General features: G+C 39.0%; 1 protein-coding gene across 1 annotated transcript in view; it reads left to right on the forward strand.

Moving 5' to 3' along the window:
- The window catches only part of wdr11 (WD repeat domain 11), a 79407-nt gene that overhangs the window by 42378 nt on the left and 13000 nt on the right, over positions 1-24029 (forward strand). Inside the window, exons 12-22 of the mRNA XM_059359213.1 lie at positions 441-547; positions 6007-6082; positions 9139-9247; positions 11387-11508; positions 12967-13114; positions 16450-16556; positions 16717-16831; positions 18035-18206; positions 18367-18475; positions 21757-21819; positions 22136-22201. Of these exons, the coding sequence (XP_059215196.1) occupies positions 441-547; positions 6007-6082; positions 9139-9247; positions 11387-11508; positions 12967-13114; positions 16450-16556; positions 16717-16831; positions 18035-18206; positions 18367-18475; positions 21757-21819; positions 22136-22201 (1194 nt within the window). The remainder of the gene's footprint in view (positions 1-440; positions 548-6006; positions 6083-9138; positions 9248-11386; positions 11509-12966; positions 13115-16449; positions 16557-16716; positions 16832-18034; positions 18207-18366; positions 18476-21756; positions 21820-22135; positions 22202-24029) is intronic.

The following is a 24029-nucleotide window of genomic DNA, read 5'->3' on the forward strand; positions in this document are numbered from 1 at the left end:
CGTAAAACATTAACATCAAAGCCGTGCGTATTCTGTGGTGAAGAGCGCAGAGGTGCTTTATGGAAATGAGCCCAGCAGCCCTTGCCCTACCGGCACAGCCATGCCAAACGAGGCCTTGCTACTTAGCATCTCATTTACATTTAGTGGGAAAATCGACTAATTAATCATGTGGCTATTTACCATCTCATTACCGTGGAGTTTTTGCTCCCTGAGCTGGGCCCACTTCTCAAAAATGTATTCATATCTCACACTCGCTGCCTTGATTTGCTTTTCACACCTTCCCAATGGATTTTGTTGAAGTTTTAGGTGTCTCATTTACGTTGCTGCTTGCTAGGATGGAATAGAGGAATATTTGACAGCTACACTGCAAGAATTAGATAGCAATATTATTTATTTAACTAAAACTTATGTGTGTGTGTGTGTGTTTTGTTATTCCACAGGGGGATTGAATGGGTGAGTCTTACCAGTTTCCTGTCTTTTGCCACTTCTGCTCCCAACAACATGGGCCTGGTGCGAAATGAACTGCAGCACGTGGACCTGCCTACTGGTGAGCTGCTCACACACACACACACACACACACACACACATACAGGGTACATATTATTACCTGCACCTAAGGCTACCAACCAGCACTTTTATATTGTCCTTTGCTTTTGAGCTTTCTGTTTTGCTCAAGGTTCCTGCAGCCTTCAAAACAAAGGAAAAACACACTTCAGTCTCTGACTCTCTGAGTCTACGTGGTCCTCTAAGAGACTCTTGTTGTTCTCCTCTAGGGGATACCTACACTGTCCTCCAAATTAGGTCCAAACTAAACAGCGTTAGGGTACCACCAAGGGATGCCTAGCTCTGGAAATCAGAGCCAATCACGAGTTCCTGCAGAGCGACTTATATCCCTGTGTGAGCCCTCTGAGGGCTCTATAGAATTACTGCACCAGCAGGGACCACTGTGCTCCGACCCCCTTTAAGGGGTTGTAAGAGAGAAAGAATTGGAAAGTAGTGAGACAGTAATGAGTGGCCGGGTAGAGATGGTTAAAGATTTCAATGTAGAACATCTTTTCTCTAGTTTAGACATATGCTCTGGGATGGAAATAATTGATGAGAACATCATCTTCCCGAACCTTCCTGGGTCTGTTTTTTTTTCAAGTGTATACGCTTATACTTTTTAAACTTAAAGGGCAACTTGTGTATTTTTCATCCTGGACCATGTTTTTGTGTCTAAGTGACTTACAGGAATAACCATTTTTGAAATTGCTTCAGTATTGAGCGAGAGTGCTGCTGCAGCCGCCAATCGAGCTGCTAGGGCAATTGCGTGGCATTAATGAAACATACATCTGCTAAAAGTGGGGTTTTTTTCAGATTGTTATTATAAGTGTCTGACAACATTATGGAAAGATGGAGAAGTTGCCATTATCTGGCCGTGCTTTTATGTCAGGTCACCACAATAACTTAAGCTAATAACATTAGCTTCTCTATGCTCCGTCTGCAGCAGGTCTCTCCACTCCTGTGTCAGTTTTCTTGAGGAAATGGTGCTTTGCTATATGATTACTTCTCCTCTTCGGCTGCCAGTAGTCATCCCAATCAAAATAGTCTGCAGACCTGCAATGCACAGTGTATGGACCGGAGTGTAACTTGGATCCAGTTATAGCACAAATAATGTTAGCCTCAACTTCACCCAACAAAGGTGGTCTAAGAAAGTTGCACACTGCAAAGTGTTGCTCAGTCAATTTGGAAATACACAAACATGAACCATTGTTTTTATTGGAAAATTATTGGTTAGATTACACTTTCTCTTCTTGAAAACAATAATCTATCCCTGGTACCTGGTACTCTCTAACTCTCATTTACCTTTCCACTGCTGTCTTCCAGCAACAAGTCAATTCTCGTGAGATTTGGGGGCAAGACTTCTTCATCTTCCATAATATTGTCAGAATCTTCAAATTTGAGCCTGTCCAATATTTGACCTTTGACCTTCACAGATGGGTATCGGTGTTAATGTTGTCCAATATACACCAATTTGAAAACTTCTTTTTATGGAACATACTGCAGAAAAAAATGCTTGGGTATTTTAGAAATGGTGTCATCACATATTTTCTCCAGCCCTGTGCGTTCAGACAGCAGCAAATAATGAGTGACAAAACGTTGCGATATGAACCCTATAGTGTCATTCAACACAGAAGACAAGATCTCACACTTTGCATTTTGTAAGAGCACACTTAACTACTGCCCATTCTGCCGTAAAATGCTATATTTATATAATCTATTTTGGTAGATTTCTCAATATCAGAATTCTTTACTAATGTCAGCATCAGCTTCCAAAATCCACAATCTGAGCCTGTCAGAGGCAAAAACAAGCTCTCTCATTCTCAATACTGGCCAAATAAATAAGAAAACCCAATGGAAAATAGGGTCCCAGTGGAAAAATAACAAAAGCTCCCTTTTTATGTGTTTTGCTTGAGGAATTTGCTTGGGCACACAAAAAATATGGTCACTATAATGGTGTGGTCACAGAGCCTTTACCCCCGATTCATTCAGAACAATGGCTGAGTCACTTTAACGACATTCTCTAAAGCACCAGAATCGTCAAAGTTAACCGCCCACGGCATTAGCTTTGGTTACATGCTCACTCACTTTCCAACACACACATAGTTAATTGTTTTTTCTTATGAGTTGTAATAAGTTAAAGTGAGTGCGATCCTCCAAGGTGTCCTTGAGTGAAAATGTATCTGCTGGACCTCAGGCTCACGTTTCTGTGTGTTTGCCTTGTCACAGCATTTTGGGAAATATCTGCTTTTTTTGCTGTCTTGCTTGGAGTTAGATGGAAAAGATCAATATCAGTTTAATCTGTGAGAGATACAATGGATGTGAGACGTGTTTAGCGTAGCGTAGCATGAAGATGACAAGGGAAGCCAGGGTAGACAGCTCGCTGAGCTCCATCAAAACCTGAAAAATATGCCTTTCAAGGACTCCCAAGATGTCTTATTTGCAGCTGCAACATATATTTTATTTCAACATGAAAAAGTATTTTTTTTAGAGAGGCAATCAGTTGTGTGTTTTTCACCCTACTTGTTTGAGTTTCATTTAAGATGTTGAAACGACAGTAATGCCATCCAGCATCCAAATTGCTGCTACATCTGGACATTCTGGAGCAGATTCAGAAAGACTGCAGGCATATTTGCACAATTTTGTTTCTGCTACTTGAGCTTATGTTCATTCCTCTCATTTATTCAGGGAAAGTGAACATAGTTTTGCATAAACAAGTCCTCAAGTACAACAGACAAAAAGTAAGTCTTGTGCTTGAGATAATCCACTGAAGCAGATACCTTCTGCCCTTTACAGCTGGAGCCTTTTCTGATAAGTTTTCAGACTCCAGGAGGGAAAAATCATTCTGCTCTCACTCTTCTTTCTCACTTGTGGTGATAGCCGGTTTCTGCAGCAGTGATAGCAGCTCTTCTGAATGGACATATTCTTTATCTATCAAAGGATTTCCTGTGTGCTGCAGCAGCAGCGGGGGGGAGAAGGTGTTAGGAAGTGATGATGAACTCTATTTGCATTGCCTCACAAATGGTATAAATATGTATGATGTGTACAGATGATAATAACATTATAATTACAATATTATTTATACATTCATGATGATGGCAACTGTCATCAACTCAGCACTCTTTCTAGGAATCATCAGCATTTTAGTGGAGAGCGTGAAGTTCAGATAGACCTCGGAGGTTAATCACATTTATTTTTAATTAAGGTTTTGGCTTCCAACGATTATGAAAACAAGATAATCAAGGTAAAACAATTACTGTGCCTTCCCCTCACTGCGGTGCACTTTGTCATTTTAGCTGAGCTACTTACTGGTTCAATATAGTTTAACATAATGTTCTATACACAACCCTGATTACAGTTTTTGGATGAATATTTGTCACAGAGGATTAGCAAATGATCACATTCTGTTCTATTTGTTTTTGAAACAATGTCAACTTTTTTGGCATCAGGGTTTTATGTTTTCAGAAGTTGTTGACATGTATTATTATGGTCTCCTTAAAACTGCTTACCATTTAGACAGCCTCAGGTGGGCTGTCGGCATTTCCCACTGTTTTTTAAGAATCATACTGAATATACTGATATTATATGAAACAAGAAGATCTAAGGAATTTATAGACCCCAAGCATGTCATATCGTGTCGGGAAGTTGTCAAAAAAATGCTGCAAAGTTAAACTATTTTGGCAATTTTCAAAGCGTTCATGTGACCTCTGACATCATGCTCGTCTCAATGAAAATAGTCTTTCTGTGTTCCCACAAGTCTCTCTTTTCATGCTGATAACATGCAGTTTAAACCACATAGTTTTTCTCATGTAGTACAAATTTGCCATTTCGCCTACTGTATTTGAATATTTGTGCACACTGAGGTCCCTAAACAGGCTTTGAATAACATAAACTGGGTATCACTGGAAAGCTGAGACTCTTGTGGATGAAATGAGTCCAGTTTTCTTCATGTGGGATGATGTTAGTCGTCAGTAGTAGCCAGTTTATTGCAGTGAGGACAATTTCTTGAGTGACCTCTAGGATAATCACAGCCTCATGAAACTTTACGACCACAAACGACACGGCATTTTGAAGAACAGAAGTGCTCTCCAGCCAATCACTGAAAATACAGAAATCTCCAAAATGACCAAAGTCAAATGAACCCAAAGCACGGATTCTTATATGTTGTTCCAAAGGTCCTGATATATTGATGCTATATTCTGGAGGGTCTTTTAGACCCTTTTTATCCATTCTCTGTATGAATGAAATTGCATTATTCAGTGCCAAATGTGTGTTTGCTTATGGGACATAGTTGAACATGGAAATGGACTTCAGAAAGCCATCTATAATATTATGACCCTTTATACACCCTAATAGGTTTCAATAAATAAATAAGTCATTTTTATTAGATATTTTTCGACCAGAACAACTTGTCACAGTGCTGAGCTGCATCAAATTAATCTTCAGGTTCTCAGCTTTCAGATGACGTTCACCACTTTTTTGTGGCATTTATTGTTGACTTGAAACCAAAAAATTCTCAAAAGGACCTTGAACACTAAGTGGTTAAGAAAAAAAACATTGTTTTTTAATGAATGCATGTGTCAGAAGTCAGTGAGTAATCTCGTTAAGTAATCGTGAACACTTGTTCTGTTGTGATTATGAGTTTTGCTACAATCAAGCAGCCCTTAGTCCTGACGTTGTCGTGTTCGTGACAAAGCACACCCTCTTCTCTTCGCATACAGCAAATGAAGAAAATATGACCCCATTTGTGTCTTTATTGCATTATTCATGACCTCGGGATGTGCGTGCGTGTTCCTGTGAAAACACATTTGACACGTGATTAGCGCCTGCAGGCTGATTATGTGAAGAGTGAGATAATTGACACTCTGGAAACAAAAGAAGTGATGAAGAGGGCCGCATTAGCCTCAAGTGCACCACAGGTCTCTTAAGTTTTCTAAACACCATATGCTTAACTATTTTGTCCCCTCTGGTACGCACCAACTGCCGCTGCAACAAACTATTGGAGGTCACTCCCGCCCCCCGTTCTTTCCCGAGGCAGCTCTGTCACTTGAACATTTTAAACAGGCCGTCTTCCTGAGCGTCCTCGGCGAAATCAGATCAGCACTTCTTTAGGCAAATGTGATAGGATACACCTGAAGGGTATTCTTGTTTTGTTTAAAGAGGCACCTTGATGCTCTGCATAATGTCGGGTTCAGACGGTGGAAAGTTGGCGGATGAAAAGCGGGGATTAGAGCAGGTGGCGAGAATAAGGCGTCGGCAGTTTGCTCTTCCCGCTCCGGCGAAAGGGATGAAACCAGGACACCCCGGCACTAAAGTGAAATGAGATCAATCAGTCTCTTCACAGGTGTAAGGAAAGATACCACCTTATGCCTTCCATCATCACCTGCTCACCGTCACACACTCACTTCCTCTCTCTGTGTGTGTGTGTGTGTGTGTGTGTGTGTGTGTGTGTGTTTTGTTTTGCAGGCAGATGCTTTGCATTCAGAGGCGAGCGAGGAAACGATGAGCCGCCCATTGAGATGATTAAAGTGTCTCATCTCAAGTGAGTTGCCTGCTCTCCCCACCACCAACAAAACCAAATACCAACATCATCACAGTTTCCAATGCTTTTTAGCTGACACACACACACACACTCAAGCACAAACTGTACATTTACATATAAACAATTTACACCCACTGACGCCTTCAGCTTACCTGCCATCGCCTTCTGTCTCCGAGCAAAAAAATCCATATTTTAAAGGGCGGATTGTTCTTGCTCGCTTTTTTTTCCGACTTGAATCGCACCGCAGGTCTGCAGAAAGACCTGAAAAGTCTGAATGTACCATTAATTGTGTTTTTTATTCATCATTATCCCCGAAAACCTTCACAAATTCACAGTTAGCAGCGTTTTGAATAGTCAGTTTTTCAATTCAGACATTCATTACTGCTGCATCTTTTAACGGGCTGTGATGTTCAGAAAAATAAAAGAGAATGCATTAACAGTCATCACACATTTTTTTGAGGAATGAAACTATTCATAATGTTATCAGACAGCAGCTGTCTTCTGTATATGCTCGACGTGACAGTAAATTCTGCTTTCTTTCAAGGACACCATGCTTTGACAACGCTAAGCTACCTTGGAGAGTCCCGGTGTCATGTATACAATATGAATATGATTATGTGCACTATGTATTATAATGGAAAATGACACCTGATTATTCTGCCTACATGAAGTTGATAGAGACAAATGTTCCCTTTCTAGTGAAAAAGGAGGCTGCTCTTGTGGTAATGAATACAAGGGTCAGTACACAGGCCACGGCCATGAAATAATTATATATGGCATTGTCTTATATAAGGTACCAACTAACAATGGCTGTTAGATAATGGGTGGAGCCTGACCGATATATGGACAGTGCTATCAATATACAGTAATAATAATCTTTATTTAAAGAGCCCTTTTTCAAAACACATCTTACAAAATGTTTTACAAAGACAAGTTAAAACAACAGATAAAAGTAATATTATAAAATGATGTGCAATAAAAGAAGACAGTTCAAAGGAAGTTGAAATTCAGGTAAAATCAGGAAAGGTGCTCCGATAAAAGTAGGTTTTAAGAAGAGACTTAAAAGAGATCACTGACTTAGCCGACCTGATTTCCTCAGTTAGGTTTTTCCAGAGTTCGGGGTCCTGACTGCGAACGCTCTGTCCCCCTTAGTTTTCAGCCGGGCCTCTGGAACAGTCGGAAGATCTCTGCCTGAGGATCTCAGAGTACGGACTGGTGTGTAGGGTGTTAAGAGATCAGAGATGTAGCAGAGAGTGAGGCCATTAAGGGCCTTAAAAGTAATCAGTAAAATCTTAAAATCAATTCGAAAAAAAACTTGCGGGGAGCCATGATCATGTTTCTTGGTTCTCCTTAAAAGTCTGGCAGCGGAATTCTGGAAAATCTGGAGTCTATGAATGGATTTTTGGTTCAGGCAGGTAAAAAGGCTGTTGCAGTATTGTGCAAACTTTTAGGCAGATGTGAAAAAAGGCTGTAAAATAAGAATTCTTTCAAAAATAGAAATGTTAATAATGTTGGGTTTTTTTTTACAAGTTAACAAAATGCAAAGTGAGTGAACAGAAGAAAAAATCTAAATCAAATCAATATTTGTTGTTTCCAGTGAACACCCTTGGCCTTCAAACCAGCATCAGTTCTTCTCAGCCTTTTTTTCCACACCTGCCTGAGACTTTTGTTGGGTTATCACAGGCATATCTGTATATCTCTGTATCAGCCAATATCTCATCCAATATCCACTTTTTTTTTTTTTTTTTTTTTTTTACAATATATGTAATTCAGAAAACAATGCTTGGTTGATTCAAAAATGGTGCCATAAAGCATTTTTTATAGTAAGTGACTGATACTGAACATACAGCGCTGATGTTTTTTTATTTTATTTTATTTTTTTTAAATGTTTTACTATTTTTTATATATTCCTTATTTTCTCAGTTATCATTTCTAATATTTTGTTGCTAGTGTAAAACATTGCATTAAAGAAAAAAGTCTTAATATTTTTCGAGTAAAGTTACTTGAGCAGCCCTCTGATTACTATTGCATAGTAATATTGGTGAAAGATAAGTGCACAATCCACATAGAAAGGGTCTATTTTCATTCCAGCTGAAAACTTCACTATATCGGTATTGGTCTGAAAAATCCCATAAAGGTCAGGCCCTTATGTTAGGTAATGGTGGTATATGTTGTAACTCTTCTCCAATTTAGCTGCCATTATAATAGCTCTGCATTGTAGCTGAATGCTAAAAAGCAATTTCCTTTTAGTATTATTCCATAAACTGTCATTTGTTGCCACATTGACTGTATTCAGTAGCTTTAAAGCTGCTTTAAAGGGGGCATCCCACAAAAAGAACAAAAAACACATGTTTTCTTACTTATAACTCACACCAAAACAATCAAGATTGCAGTCTTGATTAAGGGTAAACTGCTCCTCTAAAAGCTAGTGTAAGTTATGAAGAGCAAAATATAAGATATGCTACAATCTACACACCACATCATGGGGTAAAAAAGAGGTGAAAAATAAGTAATTACAGAACAGTGCATCATATCTGTCTTTTTATCTATATTATCTTTTCTTATTTCAGCCAGACTGCCACAGATCACAATCTTATAATAGCAAAGGCCGGCGGGGTTGTTGTGACAGGGAGAGAGTGGCTAACATGTTTTCATACACTGTAGCTCAGTGAGGAGCTGGCCAGCTCTGCAGAGTTTTGCACTGTTGAATTCTGTTTCTCTCTTCAGCAGCCGAAGGTTAAGATATTTGCTCTTGAGCTGTTGCATGGTAACTTGTTAAGAAGGAATATTTAATTTGTATGCACAACAAAATGCAGCTCATTTGTTGCTTGCTGGAAACAGATGCGTACCTAAGGCACACTGCAGTACAGTTAAAGAGTTCAACACAGAGCAGGGCACTTCTGAAAACTCCTGTTGAGATTTTAGCTTCTTGTGGAAAAGTTAAAAAGGCTTCAAAACTAGGCTTTATTGTACCATTTGCACACAAAACAAAATGTTCTGCAACATATGAACGTGTGTTTTGTGTCTGATTGTGTGTTTGTGATGTCCGTCCTCAGACAGTACCTGGTGGTGGTGTTCAGAGACAAACCCCTGGAGCTGTGGGACACCAGGACGGGGACGCTTCTCCGGGAGATGGCTAAGAACTTCCCCACTGTTACTGCATTGGTACTGACAAATCTACAACTTATAAAAACCACATCCGTTACCAAAACTGCATAACTAACGATACGCTCGTTAAGAGTGAGATACTACAGGCAATAACAATTCAATTTTGAGGTTTTTGGCTATTTTTTCTCCCATAACATGTCTTCTTTCAGAGAAGTGGAAAGAAAACATCCAAATCAAACATTTAGGTGTATTTTTTACTATATTTGATGCATTTGTGCCTGTAGATTTCTCCTATAAATAAAGTTGATTTGATTTAAATTCACTAAAAGTTAGCGTTATATTTCAACATCTAAACCTCGTCATCACAGGCATCATTAGAAATCTCCCACTCTCCTGCACAATATTATGTGTTTTACATGTTCTATATTGTTGTTGCTGTGAATTAGACTCAATATTTTGTCTTCAAATACTCATTTCCATTAAGAATGTACAAATTTTTTGAAAGCCGCCGTCTCAAAATGCTATGAATCTCAACTAAAGCTACGCTTACATGCACTGAACTTACCAGTTTTATTCCTAACTATATTTTGAAGGTTTTTACAGAGGGCTTTGTCTATAAATCATTCATACCCTGATTTATAGAACATATTGTTCCTAATAACTGATGAAAATGGACTTTTATTGGCTTTTGACAGTATTTTCTGACTTATGAAATGATAAAAGGAGACATTAAAATTTCCTTCTGTAATAAACTTTAAATATAATGAATCTACAATAGAAATAAAATAATAACTTTGACATTTGCTTTATCCCAATGTTCAGATTTATGTCCTGGACATATATTTAAATTAGTGCATATTTAACGCCTCATTTGCATATTTAAACATACTTCAGAAAACCACAAAAACCACCCTATTCACCTGCAGTGTCTCAGAGCTGAGAGTGTGAACATCTCCGGTTTAAATATTTACTCACCAAAACACACTGCAGGTGCTGTAATAACACCCACTGTTGACTGTTCCTCTTGTTAATAGTTTCTTCTGCTTTCTGACCCCTTTCCCTTCGTCTGTTTGTGTGGGCCATTTGAAAGATTACTCTGAAAAATTTCCCCAAGCTCAGCAAAAGAACAGTGGCTTCATTAGGCCAGAGAAATGCTCATAAAAGAAGAGTTATGCTGGACAAACTTTTACGGTGGGGCTGTAAAAATCCTCCAGCGCGAATAAAAAACGCCAGTAACCTTAATAATACATGACGGCCTCCCCCAGCCCCATATTGCTGTCTAATTTCCATATTGATTACAACCTCAGAGTCGAGCAGACTGCAGCCACCGAGCTCCAGCGGTTAGACAGAAAGGCTGGGGAGAACGGCCCTCCTGTGAGCCTTAGTCTCATTTACGTGATCTTCTACTGTACATGCAAATCACTTCCCTCTCCTCGTCACTCTATCTCATTTTTGCACTGTAATGGTTTGCTGTTACGTCAGGAAATGTATTTGTGTCTGGGTTAGGGATGGGCGTGTAGAAGAAACCTGCCAACTCGAGAATTTGTAACGTTAACGATCAATTAATCGATTAATCGCTATGTTTTTAAACACACTCTAGTATGTATAAAAACATTCATACGTGGGCAAAATAAAAGATATAAGATATAAGAAATAAAAGACACTTTTATTTTGAAAGGGCAAAAAGAGACTTCCTGTTTATCGTAAAACTAACTCAAGCGAGATTAAACTGTAAAGATAACGTCAAGGAGTTCACTGTTTTATGTTTTAGCCCCAGAAGAGGCATGAGGTTAGTTTCCACAGTAATCTTGCATATTTAAGTCTATTTTGTGTTGAAATATGTTTTAGATAAAAATTAAACTCAGTTATTCATACTAGCAAAGTTTGATACAGAAATAAATTAAATACTCTTGTATTTCTATGCGTTTCATAATTGTTATTGCAACTTTCAGTTTGCAAACTGTAGCTTTATCCAACTTAATTCTGGCTGCAGAACTGAACGATAGGCCGTGTTACTGTGCAGTGAGTACTGGTACGCAGTCAGAGATAAAATTAAAGTAAAAAAACACACAGATTGATTAAAAATTCCATGTGATCGACCAAATTCTTAACGACCATTAATCGATCATCGATTAATTATTCCCATCCCTAGTCTGGGTCCGTATCTGTAACTGCAGCTCGATGTGTTTTTTACAGGAGTGGTCCCCGTCCCACAACCTGAAAAGTCTGAAGAAGAAGCAGATTGCAGCGAGGGAGGCCATCGCTCGGCAGACTGTGTCAGACGCCGAGCAGAGCAGCGTCGAATCCTCTGTCATCAGGTTAAGAGTTAAAAAGATGCAAAAATGTGATCTTGAAAGCATTTTGCCAGGATAAAAAGTCCAAAGACAAAGCTAAAGCTGTTATGTGAGGAATAACAATTGAAAGCCTGTGGCAGGTTGTATAACACTATCATTTGGAGTGATTATTAATTCACAAACAATTTCTTTCACCTTTACCACGTTTAATTTGTCCACGTTCTGATTTGAATGTGTTCAGTCTCCATCCACAGAATAACATGACCCTGGTCAAGTGCCTTGCTTTGTACTTGCTTTGCACCTCCACACTCCTGAAGGACACCACCAGTCACGCTCCAAATGTGTTTATTTGATTTAAAACTGGATGTTATTCAACACAACTAATTATAAAAAAGTGGATATTGTTTGAAAATTCAGTTGAACTATCAGTGCTAAGAGTAATCAGGTCAAGTTTGTCCATTTTCCGTTCCTTTCCCATGGTGTTCCAACCTACTTCAGCTTTTACCAATTATGTTATTATTTCTTCTATTGATCCATGATGCTTTTCTCACTACAGTTCAACCATTAGTTTTTACTATCTTAAAACTGACCTGTTACTTGAGTCTGTGCATTTTATTTAGTCACCCATGGGGATAATATTTTTTATCCCTTATTATTAATGTTCTATTTCAAGCTTTATTGCATTACTTTTAGCTCACAAATTTAACCTTTTTTCATTACTTTTAGTTATCTATATTAACATTTTATCTATGACTTTAACTAACTAATTCAACCATTTATCATTACTTTTACCTAACAATTTTTTTTCACCTTTAATCCATTGTTAAGCCAAATTTAACCATTACTTTAAGCTAACAATGTCATCCTTTATCCATTACTTTCAGCTATTTATGTCAATCTTTTATCCACTATTCCAATCTTTTTTTCTATTACGTATAGCTAAGTATTCCCACCATTTATTCAGTACTTTTAGCCAATACTTTTATCTTACTATTTTTTTTTTACCTTTTATCCATGTTTAGCCACATTTTTCAACCATTACTTTTAGCTATTTATTTCAACCTTCTTTATGCTACTTTTACCTAACAATTTGAACTTTGTGTCCATTACTTTTAGCTAGTTATTTTAACTTTTTATCCACTATTTCAATATTTTTTTCTTTTACGTATAACTAAGTATTCCCACCATTTATTTAGTACTTTTAGCTATTACTTTTAACTTACTGTTCAATTGCTAACTAGTTTTCACACAATCACAACACAAAATCCTGTGAAGCTGATTTTCATGTCATGCATGTCATTTTTGAAATAATGAAATCTTCATTTCTATTTATTCAAAACACTTGAGCTTCTCCACAGGGCTCCCAGTACTACAGTACTAGATAATGCCGTGTCTCTGTCAGCTGCAGAATACCAAGGTGTCCAGCCAAAATATTTCCCACTGGAAAGAGTGCCGAAAACCTGACATGTTTTTCCACTCCAGTCTCCTGCAGGATGCAGAGAGCAAGTCAGAGACCAGCCAAGCCATCTCAGCCAGGGAGCATTTTGTATTCACTGACACAGACGGCCAGGTCTACCACATCACCGTAGAGGGCAACACAGTCAAAGACGGAGCACGAATTCCCCCTGATGTGAGTCCAGAGACTGTGTGTCTTCTTTTATGTCTCTTTTTACTTCATATCCTCTTGAACGACTTGGAGGTCAACCTCATCGATCGTTGCACAAAGCCATTCCTGCTCGTTTAATATCTCATACTCACTATTTAGTTTCAGATTTTGTTTATTCTTTCTTTACACATTAATCAGCTTTTTCTTGTTTACTTCCTGTGGGCTGCTTTCATGGCTTCAACCTCTGCCTCACTCCTTTCCTCTCTTTGTAAATGTATTTATCTTTCTGTTATCTGTCAAATCTATTCATCACTACTTTCTCTCTGTACCTTTTACTGTGTTACTTTTACACACCACATCCATCATTTTGCACTTATCCTCAAGTCTTGTCTTCTCGCTCTGGCATCTCTCTTATGTTTAAAGGTTAAATCTTTTTGTGCATCCTGTCCTTTTCATCCTCAAAGATAATGAAACAGTGAAGTGTTTCACATCAATTACCGCCTGTTTTTGTGATCAAACCTCTGCAAACATTTTCCCTCATTTTGGAGCTCGAAAACAACACAGTTTTTGCTTGTCAGCCAGCAGCATCTGCACAATTTCCTCCAAGTAAAAGGCATCACTCCCCCTCTGTATCCTGTGTCCTTTAGGTTTTTTTGTGGGGCTTGTGTGTGGGATGATATAAATTTCTGCTCCACAACATCTTCAACCTAATGTTCTTGTTTTTCTCACCAGATTAAACCTTTTTTTTCTTCTAGGGAACAAACAGCCAAGTGAATGTGTGTGATTTTTGAGTATGTCATCAGTGTGTCATCAGTTTGTCCCAGATAGTGTTTTTCACGTGTTCTCTGCACTGCTTCAGCACGTGACTTAAGAAAAGAGACACTGTTACTGTATTTACCTGTAGAAAATCTAACGTAACCCAGCTATAAATCGCTGTGGCAGCGAAATGGCCTGGCTGGTAAACAGAAAGACGACAGGATTTATTTTTCACCTGGATGAGTACAGTGATATCGTTGCAGCAGCAGGAGGCTTTGATTACTATACGAGACGACGTGTCACCGCCAACAAAGAACACTTTGATTGTTGATTAAAGTGTTTAGGTGTTTAGTTGCCCAAGCATCCTTTTTCCCCAGAGAAACGTGAAATTAAAGCTATTGTTTGAGGAGGCTTTGTTTTCAGGAACTTTCTTACACTCATTATCTCGCCGTGACTTGTAATTTTGTCGAGCTGAGTCACGCCATCCAGAAGATAGCACCTTCTGTTGTTTGTTGTTGATTGCCCACAGCTACTGTCAATAAACATGGCAGAATTTCATATCTTATCACGAAAGCTTTCCTTTCATTGGAGGTGGCAAAGTTTTCTCGCTCCATACAGTATTTCTAAAGGACAGGCACAGCTGTATATCAAATTCTCAAGTCCATTTCTGAGCGGCAGATTGGATTGTTAGACACCCTGTGTTTTGCCCGCTCACTCCCTGCATCTATTCACACACAGACAGACAGGGGAGCTTTACCTGGGGATTTTAAAAGCCTTATCTCCCTGACAGCTACAGATTCATCGCTCAAAGATTTGCATACCCCAAAGGTTTTACAGTCCTTTCAGGATGATAAAGGATCTTCATATTTCTTCAGTCAGGAAACTGACTGAAACTCAAAAAAGTGAAAAAGTTTTGTCCTATCGTAGTCAATCACCACATGCACACTGAAGGTGAGCTGACACTTAATGTCTTCACATCAGCACTCTGTCTTGTGCCGCAGCCGTACTTAAACTCAGATGTGGTGCTTGTTTACCACCCGAGAGAGTGTAATGTTTTTATAGTCGAGGGAAAAGCCGGGTTTTTATGCTGTTGGGATTGCACTTTTTAACTACCCATTGGTGGCTGTATTAAAGAGCAGAGTTGTTAACATCGTAACGTCAGTGATTTTATGTGTATCCTCTAATTATGTGGAGGGTGATAATGAACTCTGATGATCTTTAAAGATGGATTCAGGTTATCCTGAAGGGTGCTACTTAGGAGTGGAAGTTTGGAAGAAACCTGCCAACTCGAGCATCTATAACGTTAATTATCAATTAATCTATATGTTTTTATACATACACCAGTATGCATAAAAACATGCATACATGGGCAAAATAAAATATATATATATACAGTACTATGCAAAAGCCTTTTATTTTGAAAGGACGAAAAGAGACTTCCTGTCAATTGTAAAACTAAATCAAGTGAGGTGATGCTGTAAAGATAATGTCAAGGAGTTCAATGTTTTATGTTTTCGTACCCGAAGAGGCATGAGGTTAGTTTTCACAGTCATCTTGCATATTTAAGTATGTTTTGTGTTTTAAATAAGTTTTGGATAAAATTAAATCTAGTAATTCATGCTAGCAAGGTTTGTTACAGTAAGCTAGTTTTGCTCAAATTAAAACTCTTGTATTTCTGTTTGTTTTATATTGTTATTGCAACTTTCAGTTTGCAAACTGTAGCTTTATCCAACTTAATTCTCAGCTCATTGGCTTATTCATGTACGGCCGCAAAACTGAACGCTCAGCCGTGTTTCAGTTCAGTGAGTACTGATACACAGTCATAGATAAAATAAAAAATACAGTTTCTCAGTGTATTATCTACTAGAGCCCGACTGATACTATATTCTTGGGGTAGATATTGATACCAATATCGAGGAGTCAAAATATCGACATATTGGCAGATATTGTTTATGTAGACATTTACCTTTACACTCCTATTAATGTTTTAACATGTAGGCCGAATGGGTAAATTAATTTGTAAGTTTGTGCTGGTTTATACCAATATATGCTATCGGCCAATATGCAGTATGCTTCAGGAGGATGGTTGGCATGCTCACCGTTTGGAGAAATAGGCAGTCTCAAGTCACGACAAGGAAGTTAAGCAACATAATACTGAGGATGAGGGCTGCAGAAAATTGTATTTTAGCCACTTTTAAAAAGGCTCACTTAAATAAATCCATAGCAGTTTAAGTGTGGATCATATTTAGAATAAATTCACTGCTTTACCTTGCCGTCAGACAACTTTATCCAAAGCGAAACTGTCTGTGTTATATTGATCTATGCTCTCTTCAAAGCCACCAGTTATTTTAGCTTGCAGAACATGGGAGTAGCTGATCTACTACTGCCTCGATTGGTTAGTCTGAAGTGAAAAGGACTATGGATAAGTACCTAGTGAACCCCCACTTCAAAAAAATATTTTCAAAACTATCCCTTTTAGTAGCAAATTTTCAAATATATGACTGAATTGGAAATCTTTGAGCAGGGGACAAATGTGCAGATATCCTTTCTAATTTCTCCTCCTGATCCTCTCACTTAATATGTTTATTCCTCCTGTGTTGCAGGGCAGTATGGGTAGTATCGCCTGCATTGCCTGGAAAGGTGACACCCTGGTGCTCGGGGACGTTGACGGCAATCTCAACTTCTGGGACCTCAAAGCTCGTCTGTCCAGGTAACGGCTAAAATCTTTTTATATTAAATGAAAAAAATAACCCTGCCAAGAGTGTTTCTGGATTGATTGCCTATGCTGATGTTTCTTACTTTTTGGAAACAAACTGGAGAAATATGAATGGAGAAAAAAAATCAATGACCAATGCTTCTGATGCTTTCAGAGGAATACCAACACATCGCGGCTGGGTGAAAAAGATCCGATTCGCCCCGGGGAAGGGCAACCAGAAGCTGCTGGTCATGTACACAGATGGAGCAGAGGTCTGGGACACCAAAGAGGTGAGGCTCCACAAACACACACACACACACACACACCATCCCTTGCCGGGTTGTTATAATAAATTATAAACTCCCAGTATGCATCACCACACTGCATAGCTCACATAAAATAAAAAATGCGCAATGGTCTGCAAGTTCATAGCAGTGGTTTATGTTTAAACACATTTATCGTGGCACAGCTGATGTGTTTGCATAGCAGTGTAATCACTGAAGCACTACAATATCGTGGCGAGCTTTATTTAACTTATGTCCTCTCTCACACAAACGCTGTGGTAATAGCATATCCACTGTAATTGTCCTGTTGTATTAAAGACACATTTAAGCTCACTGTACACATACACATGCCCTAAAAGCTTTTCACTGACATATAAAAGCCCAACAAGCAGAATGGATGATCCTGACTCCTGTAAGCGACACGCATCCTCATTTCCTCTTTAACTTTGTTTACCCAAGTCATCGTCATCCACAGTCCTCGATCTGCGCCGTCTTCATTTCACCTCATCTAAGAATCCTTGAGGCTAGTTTGTGCTCCAGATCATCATTTGATCTAATGTCACAGACTTTTTTTTTTATCTGCATCCACACCACAGTATTTGTGAGCACACCCAGCAGCCATGTGTAAAAATTGAAAAGCAGATGGATGTGGACACCGATAGATGCTCTGGTGCATTCAGCGGCATGGGGCGGAGGGCTGGAGGGAGAGGAGTCCTACCGGAGCGCTATTGTCTGGGTGGAGGGATGTGCTTTCTTGAGGGGAGCTGAGATAAGACACAGTTTTCAGTCCCCAATCGTAAAAGCCAGACAACAGATGGATCAAGCTGCAGAGGGAAAAGAGCAACAGCTATAGGGCTGGAGAGAGAGGCAGGGAGAGAGAGAGGGAGGAGCGGGAGAGATCTCCGAAATGCTCCAGTGCTCTGCTGACAGCTGGGTTACACCGACTCCCATACAGCTCCATAAAAAAGCCAGAAAGGGAGGTTTTGTAGAACACCTTCTGAAAAGGCTGTTTGTCCACTGAGCCCTCCATTCTGTGTCCTGCTATACTCCACATAAATTACTTTACATTTGCATCCATCCGCTACTATTGTGCTTTTCTCCCTTTTGAATTTCGCAGCGGAATAGTCAATTTCTCATTATCTCCCCAGAGTTGTTGGAGAAAAAAAAGCATTGAGGTGACAGTTTGAAATGAGCTTCCTCCTCTTGCAGGTCCAAATGGTGAGCAGCATGCGGATCGGCCGCAACGTGAACTACCGCATCCTCGACATTGACTGGTGCACGTCTGACAAGGTTGTTCTGGCCTCTGATGACGGCTGCATCCGAGTGCTGGAGATGGCCATGAAGTCGGCCAGTTACCGCATGGATGAACAAGACCTGACTGGTGAGCCAGGGGAATGAAGAGTTTTGAGGAGAGAAATGGATTGGATGAAAGCTTAATGCTGAATGAAATTAAAGTTTTTTAAATATTTATTTAGCTCATAATGACATTGGCATTAACAGCCCTCATTGTGTTCCTTCTGATCTGTGGGGAATGTGATCAGATCCAGTGTGGTGTCCTTACCTGCTGGTGCCCCGAGCCGCCCTCACTCTCAAGGCTTTCCTCCTGCTGCAGCCCTGGTCAGGAACCTTCACCATGGACATCACTCAAGTGTAAGGCCGGAGATATTCTTGCTGTTTAACCCTCTGAACCTCCACCGTTGAAACGTATGTTTTCCTTAAAAGAGTGTCAAAAATACACAGTTAATCATGGAAATGTCTGTAAAAACTAGCATTCATTCATCACTCATTATCCTTAACCGCTTATCCGCACTCAGGTCGTGGGGGGCTGGAGCCAGACTATCACAGGGCTGACACATAGAGACAGACAACCATTCACGCTCTCATTCACACCTACGGGCAATTTAGAGTCACAAATTAAACCTAAGTGCATGTTTTTGAACTGTGGGAGGAAGCCAGAGGACCCGGCGAGAACCCACGCTGACACAGGGAGAACATGCAAACTCCACACAGAAGAGCTGCAGGCCGGAGACGAACTGGCGATCCTCTTGCTGAGAGAAAAGAGTGATAACCACTACACCAGCATGTAGCCCAAAACTAGCAATATTGTTGAAATTTTAACTTTTCAACAGTCCAGATCATAGATTTTAAAAGTTTCTGTTAGAAAAAGTAACCAAATTATCATTAAAATGGTAATGTGTCCATCAAAAACACTTTATACTACATGTCTCATTTAAAATGTAACCATTTTGAATAACTAGATCCTGTTAAAAACATTACATTCTGCTTTTTCACTTACTTGCCTGTGTTACTGGAGGATTTCAACAGAGTGCAGTAGTAGCAAATTCACTTCTGTCTGTAATATGTGCAAAACTTATTACAAAAGTCATTGATTGATCCAAAAAAAATGCATTCTTAGCAAGAATGGGCTTAGAATGAACATACATTAAAAGTATCCATTAGCATATTCACATGCTAAAAGTTGTTATACTTATTTGCTTATGTTTGTTTACAATGCTGGTAATTTAAATATTTAATCTTTTCTGTCTCTTTCATCTCTGGCATTATGAGTGCATCAAACACCAGCATTATCCCTGCATGATCTAATCTGTATGTTTCATTAACTCTCTGTCATTCAGTGTTTGGAGGATATTTCGTCCATCTCTTTGGCTTTCGGCCATTTTCTCCTCTGCTTAAGATACTTTGAAGCCTGTAAAAAGTCCTCCTCTCTGCTTCTAACAGTTTTCACCCCAGGGTCTTTCCTAAGGGCAAAGATGCTTTGTGAATAGCTTTTGTCCATACCAGGATCTAGTCTTAATTGTAGAGGAGAGATTCTTAGACAGTTACCAAGGCAAACACACTTACAGTATGTCCACACATTTATGTTTTCGGCTTCACCTGATCTGGGATGAGACTGTGGGATGGACTCAGAAATCTAACTCACATGAAAAGTGAATACTGGGAGAATATGCAACAGCATACTGAAAGAGCCCAGATCAAAAAGCATGTCATGACCTTGTTAAGATCATTTTTTTGAACATCAATGCAGGAGCAAACTTTTTTTTTACTGCTCGAGATGCCCTGAGACAGTTTCAAAATCCATATTAGTGCTGGCCAAGGTTTTTTTTTCATTATTCCTAAAAGCTATGTAAAGTCTGATCCACTTACAATCTTCAATTTACTGTAGCAAATTGTTGTTAAGTGGAATAGCTGTTAAATTGAAAAACAAATACTGGTACCTTAAAGTATCCCAAAAACAAGTAAACAAAGCAGCACATTGCCAGGGTCCACTAGTTTTAGTTACAGCGTGCATCAGTGATTAAGCAGAGCGGATTAAACTGCATTTATACTTGTGTCAACAGTTACACACTGTCATCTCACCACACCACAGTCAAAATTCAATATATTGATTTGATGGAGTGGTGGAATGTAACTAAGTACATTTACTCAAGTACTGTACTTAAGTACAATTTTGAGGTATGTGTATTTTATGAGTATTTCCATTTTATGTTATTTTATACTTCTTCTTTACTACACTTAGAGGCAAATATTGTACGTTTTACTCCACTACATTAAGAAGACAGCTTTAGTTACTTTTCAGGTCGAGATTTCATGTGAATATTGATTTTTTTTATTTTTTTTTATTAAACCTTATAAAAGTATATTAAGAAGTTAAAATGAGCCCTATCTTTGGTAAATTAAAATGCTGCTTACATAAATGCATTCATAATAATAATCCAATTATATATTTGGAATATATAGTAAATCTGAGTGGGTCCATTCTGCATAAAAAGTACTTTTACTTTAAGTACATTTTGATGCTGATACTTTTGTACTTTTACTGAAGTAAGTTTTGTAGGGATTAAGTAGGGATGCACAATTTGTAAATATCTCAAATTGTGATTTTTAAAAAAAAAATTTTTTTACTGATTTTGCAATTGTGACATGATTCATGACAAGGGAGGGAATGAGGGAATTTTTTTTTCTTGCAAGGATTTCTACAAAAAACATTTTGTAGAAAATGCCTCAATTCTGAGGAACACGATCGGCAGCACATAGTCCACATTGCACTTTCGTTAAGACTTCGAATGCTTGTGCAGCCTTAGAGTTCAGAGAAAAAACAGTAGAGAAGAAACTGACAGAAGGCAGCAGTCAGAGAAAAAGTTGCAATTACAAATCCTTCTGCTGCTTCAGCACCACGGACAGCACCATGGATTTATCAACACACAGCACAGTTAGGCTACTGATATTTCAGAGCCGCGGTCGGGGCCATAGATTTAAACTTGCACAAACATCAATCGCACAAAAAACCCAATGATTCAGGCAGACTACACTCACACATTGAACCAAACATCTGCACCTGCACTCTCTCTGCTTCTACAACTATTCGGGGCATGCATTTATGCATTTTGGTCAATTTGCAAACAACAGGGACGGCATCCCTCTCATCCCCTCTTAACCTGCTTACTGTCTATACCTCCATAGCATCTGCCAACCACCCAAGCATTCACTTTATTACCTTCATAAAAAAAACAATTTGCCAGTGTAAGCAACTCAATTTTGTAAACAAGTCAACATGGGAGCCAATAGAGGCCGCCCTTAGAGAGGAGCATTTTGTGTGTTTTTCCAGTCGGCTACATCTGTGTGTTACTATAGACTGATGTAATTACGCTCTATTCATCTGAGCCCTCAGCGCCACACTGTTTTCTCGAATTAAGGACACACAGCTACCTGATCATGACTCAGGCAGCTACATTAGCAGCGCTCGCAGGCTGCTTCCTGACCCCAAACAGAATTTTCTTTTATTGCCTGACCCCACAGATCGACTTCTCTTAACGAGCAGTTTCTCAGCTTCCTGTTTAATATCAGGTCAGGTTTTATTTTCAGGAGATGTGCGAGGAGCAGTTTGACAGAGTTTGATCCCTCTGTTTCAGAGACTACAATGAGAAGGACGAGATAAAAGGCCTGATCCAGGAGCAGCTCAACTCCTTGTCTAAGTGAGTTATTCCACTTTTTTAATGATAGTTGCACACTGTAGCTCAAAATAGAATATGTATATTAATGTCATGATCAAATGCTTGTGTATGTACTGTATGTGTGTTTACAGAGTGTCAGGTTCTGTTTGTGTAGTTTTGCCCTGCAGTCAGCCTCCCAGGGTCCTTTGTGTTGAGACAGCAGGCCCAAAGAGCGTGTAGTCTGTGGGTTGACAGATAAGCGGCATCTCCCATAACAGCCACACTGGGCCCGCTGTGTTTGAGAAGTGTAATTGGCTCTCGCTGTGTTCTGATTGTCTGGTTCTGATTGGCTCCCCAGCGATATGAAGAGTGTGCTGCAGGACCCCGAGCTCAGCCTGCTGCAGCGCTGCCTCCTGGTCTCACGGTGAGTTAAAACTCAGCATGGAGTTACCGCTGTTTGTCGTCTGCACAGATTGTACTGCATCCACCAGGGTTTGCTCATGCACCAGCATGATTATTCTGTTAACATTAAGACAGTGCGCTCATGTCAAAGAACATTATACAGTAGTTCATATAAGAAGTGAAAAAAGAAGTAACAAACAATTTTTTTCATCTGTTGAGTGAACTGTAGCATACAAAGGAGAGTGAGCTGTATTCAGCATGCTGCTCAGCGGTGTAACAGCTGATAAGGTTCCCATCTCAATACACTACACTAGTGGTGACCCCAAATAGTTGAATATTCAACGATTCATTTGAAGGGGTCTGATTTGACTGCTAATCTATCAGTCGAATTGTTGTGGTGGGAGAAAATGTGGTTATGAAACAACTAATTATTCCATTCCGGCTATGTGGAGGTGCTGAATGTCTGATTTAATAAAGTCCAGTAATAGATTTATTATTCAGATCACCCACAACAATTTAGCAAGCACCATTGGAGCACATTTTTAAAATTTATGAATGATTCTCTGCTCAAATGGGGAGTGGGAGGCATAAAACAGCTGATGTTTTATTACTTTTATGTCTTATTCACTTCTGTGTCGTGCTGCTTCTTGGGGGATTAAAATTCAGGCCCGAATGTGTCATGTACAACAATGAAAAAAGCACAGATTTGATGATCAGTCGACTTTGGACAAGACTTGCCAAATCAGATTCCACTATGGAAATTCTTAGTGTGGGACACCCTTACACTAAACTGTGTGTATATAATGCACTACTAATAGATATCTTCCATTATGTTCCACTCACTCTCAAGTGTGAAGCTGATCAGACAAACAGGGACGGACATTCATATGGACAGAGACTCCATTTTAGTTAATTACATTTGTTTATTCTTAGTTATTAAGTAAGATGTAATGTTATTTGGAACGACTATTTTGATAGTCGATTAGTCATCGATTATTGAAACGATTAGTCAACTAATCGGATAATTAATTGCACAATTACTTACTGGCTCTCATTTAGCTGTCAAGATTTTAAATTTAGTTGAATATTCTTTTAAGTATGTGCTAACTAACAATAAAGACAATCTCTTCTAATACAGAAGATTAAAAAAAAAATCAGTATCAAGTTATCAGTATCACTATTTAAAGTTAATTACAGATAAGGTGCTAATATTTAAAAAAAAAAAATTAAGTCAAGTGTAAGATAATATACGTGATTTTTTTCTGCAAAGTAGCACCAATAAAAACAGAAAAACAATCAACAAATAACTGCTTCAAATACCATTCAAACCAAATCACTCTCTCTATTACACTCTATTATATTATATACTTTATTACAGGCTCTAGACCCAATAGCAAGACATACAACATACAAAAAACAACAGATACATAAACACATTCAAACATACTCTTATTCATGGGAGTTTTAAAAGGCACCCATACCAATGTTTCCACAGATATGATTGATACCTGACCAAGCTGCACTTGGGACTTGTGAGCATCATTATAATACAGTTTTATACTCTCCACAAGTCTGAAGTTACTTCTTAGAGATATGATCTGGTGAAATGCGAGTTCTGCTTTACAAATCTTGCAGCCTCTTCTTTGCAGGGTTTGGGGTGAACCACTCCCATACTTTTGAAGTTTTAGGACGCTGTTTGGTGCATGCAAATCTACAAGTGATCTAAGATAGCTCACCCCTCAGAAACTCAGCTCCGGAAAACGACATCAGGTTCACACACAGCATGAAAAACACATGCGATGACATCACTGACTACAACAATGACATTTGTCTGCAGCCAATTTTGTCAT

The sequence above is a fragment of the Centropristis striata genome, chromosome 20, assembly GCF_030273125.1.
Source record: "Centropristis striata isolate RG_2023a ecotype Rhode Island chromosome 20, C.striata_1.0, whole genome shotgun sequence".
NCBI classification, from domain to species: Eukaryota; Metazoa; Chordata; class Actinopteri; order Perciformes; family Serranidae; genus Centropristis; species Centropristis striata.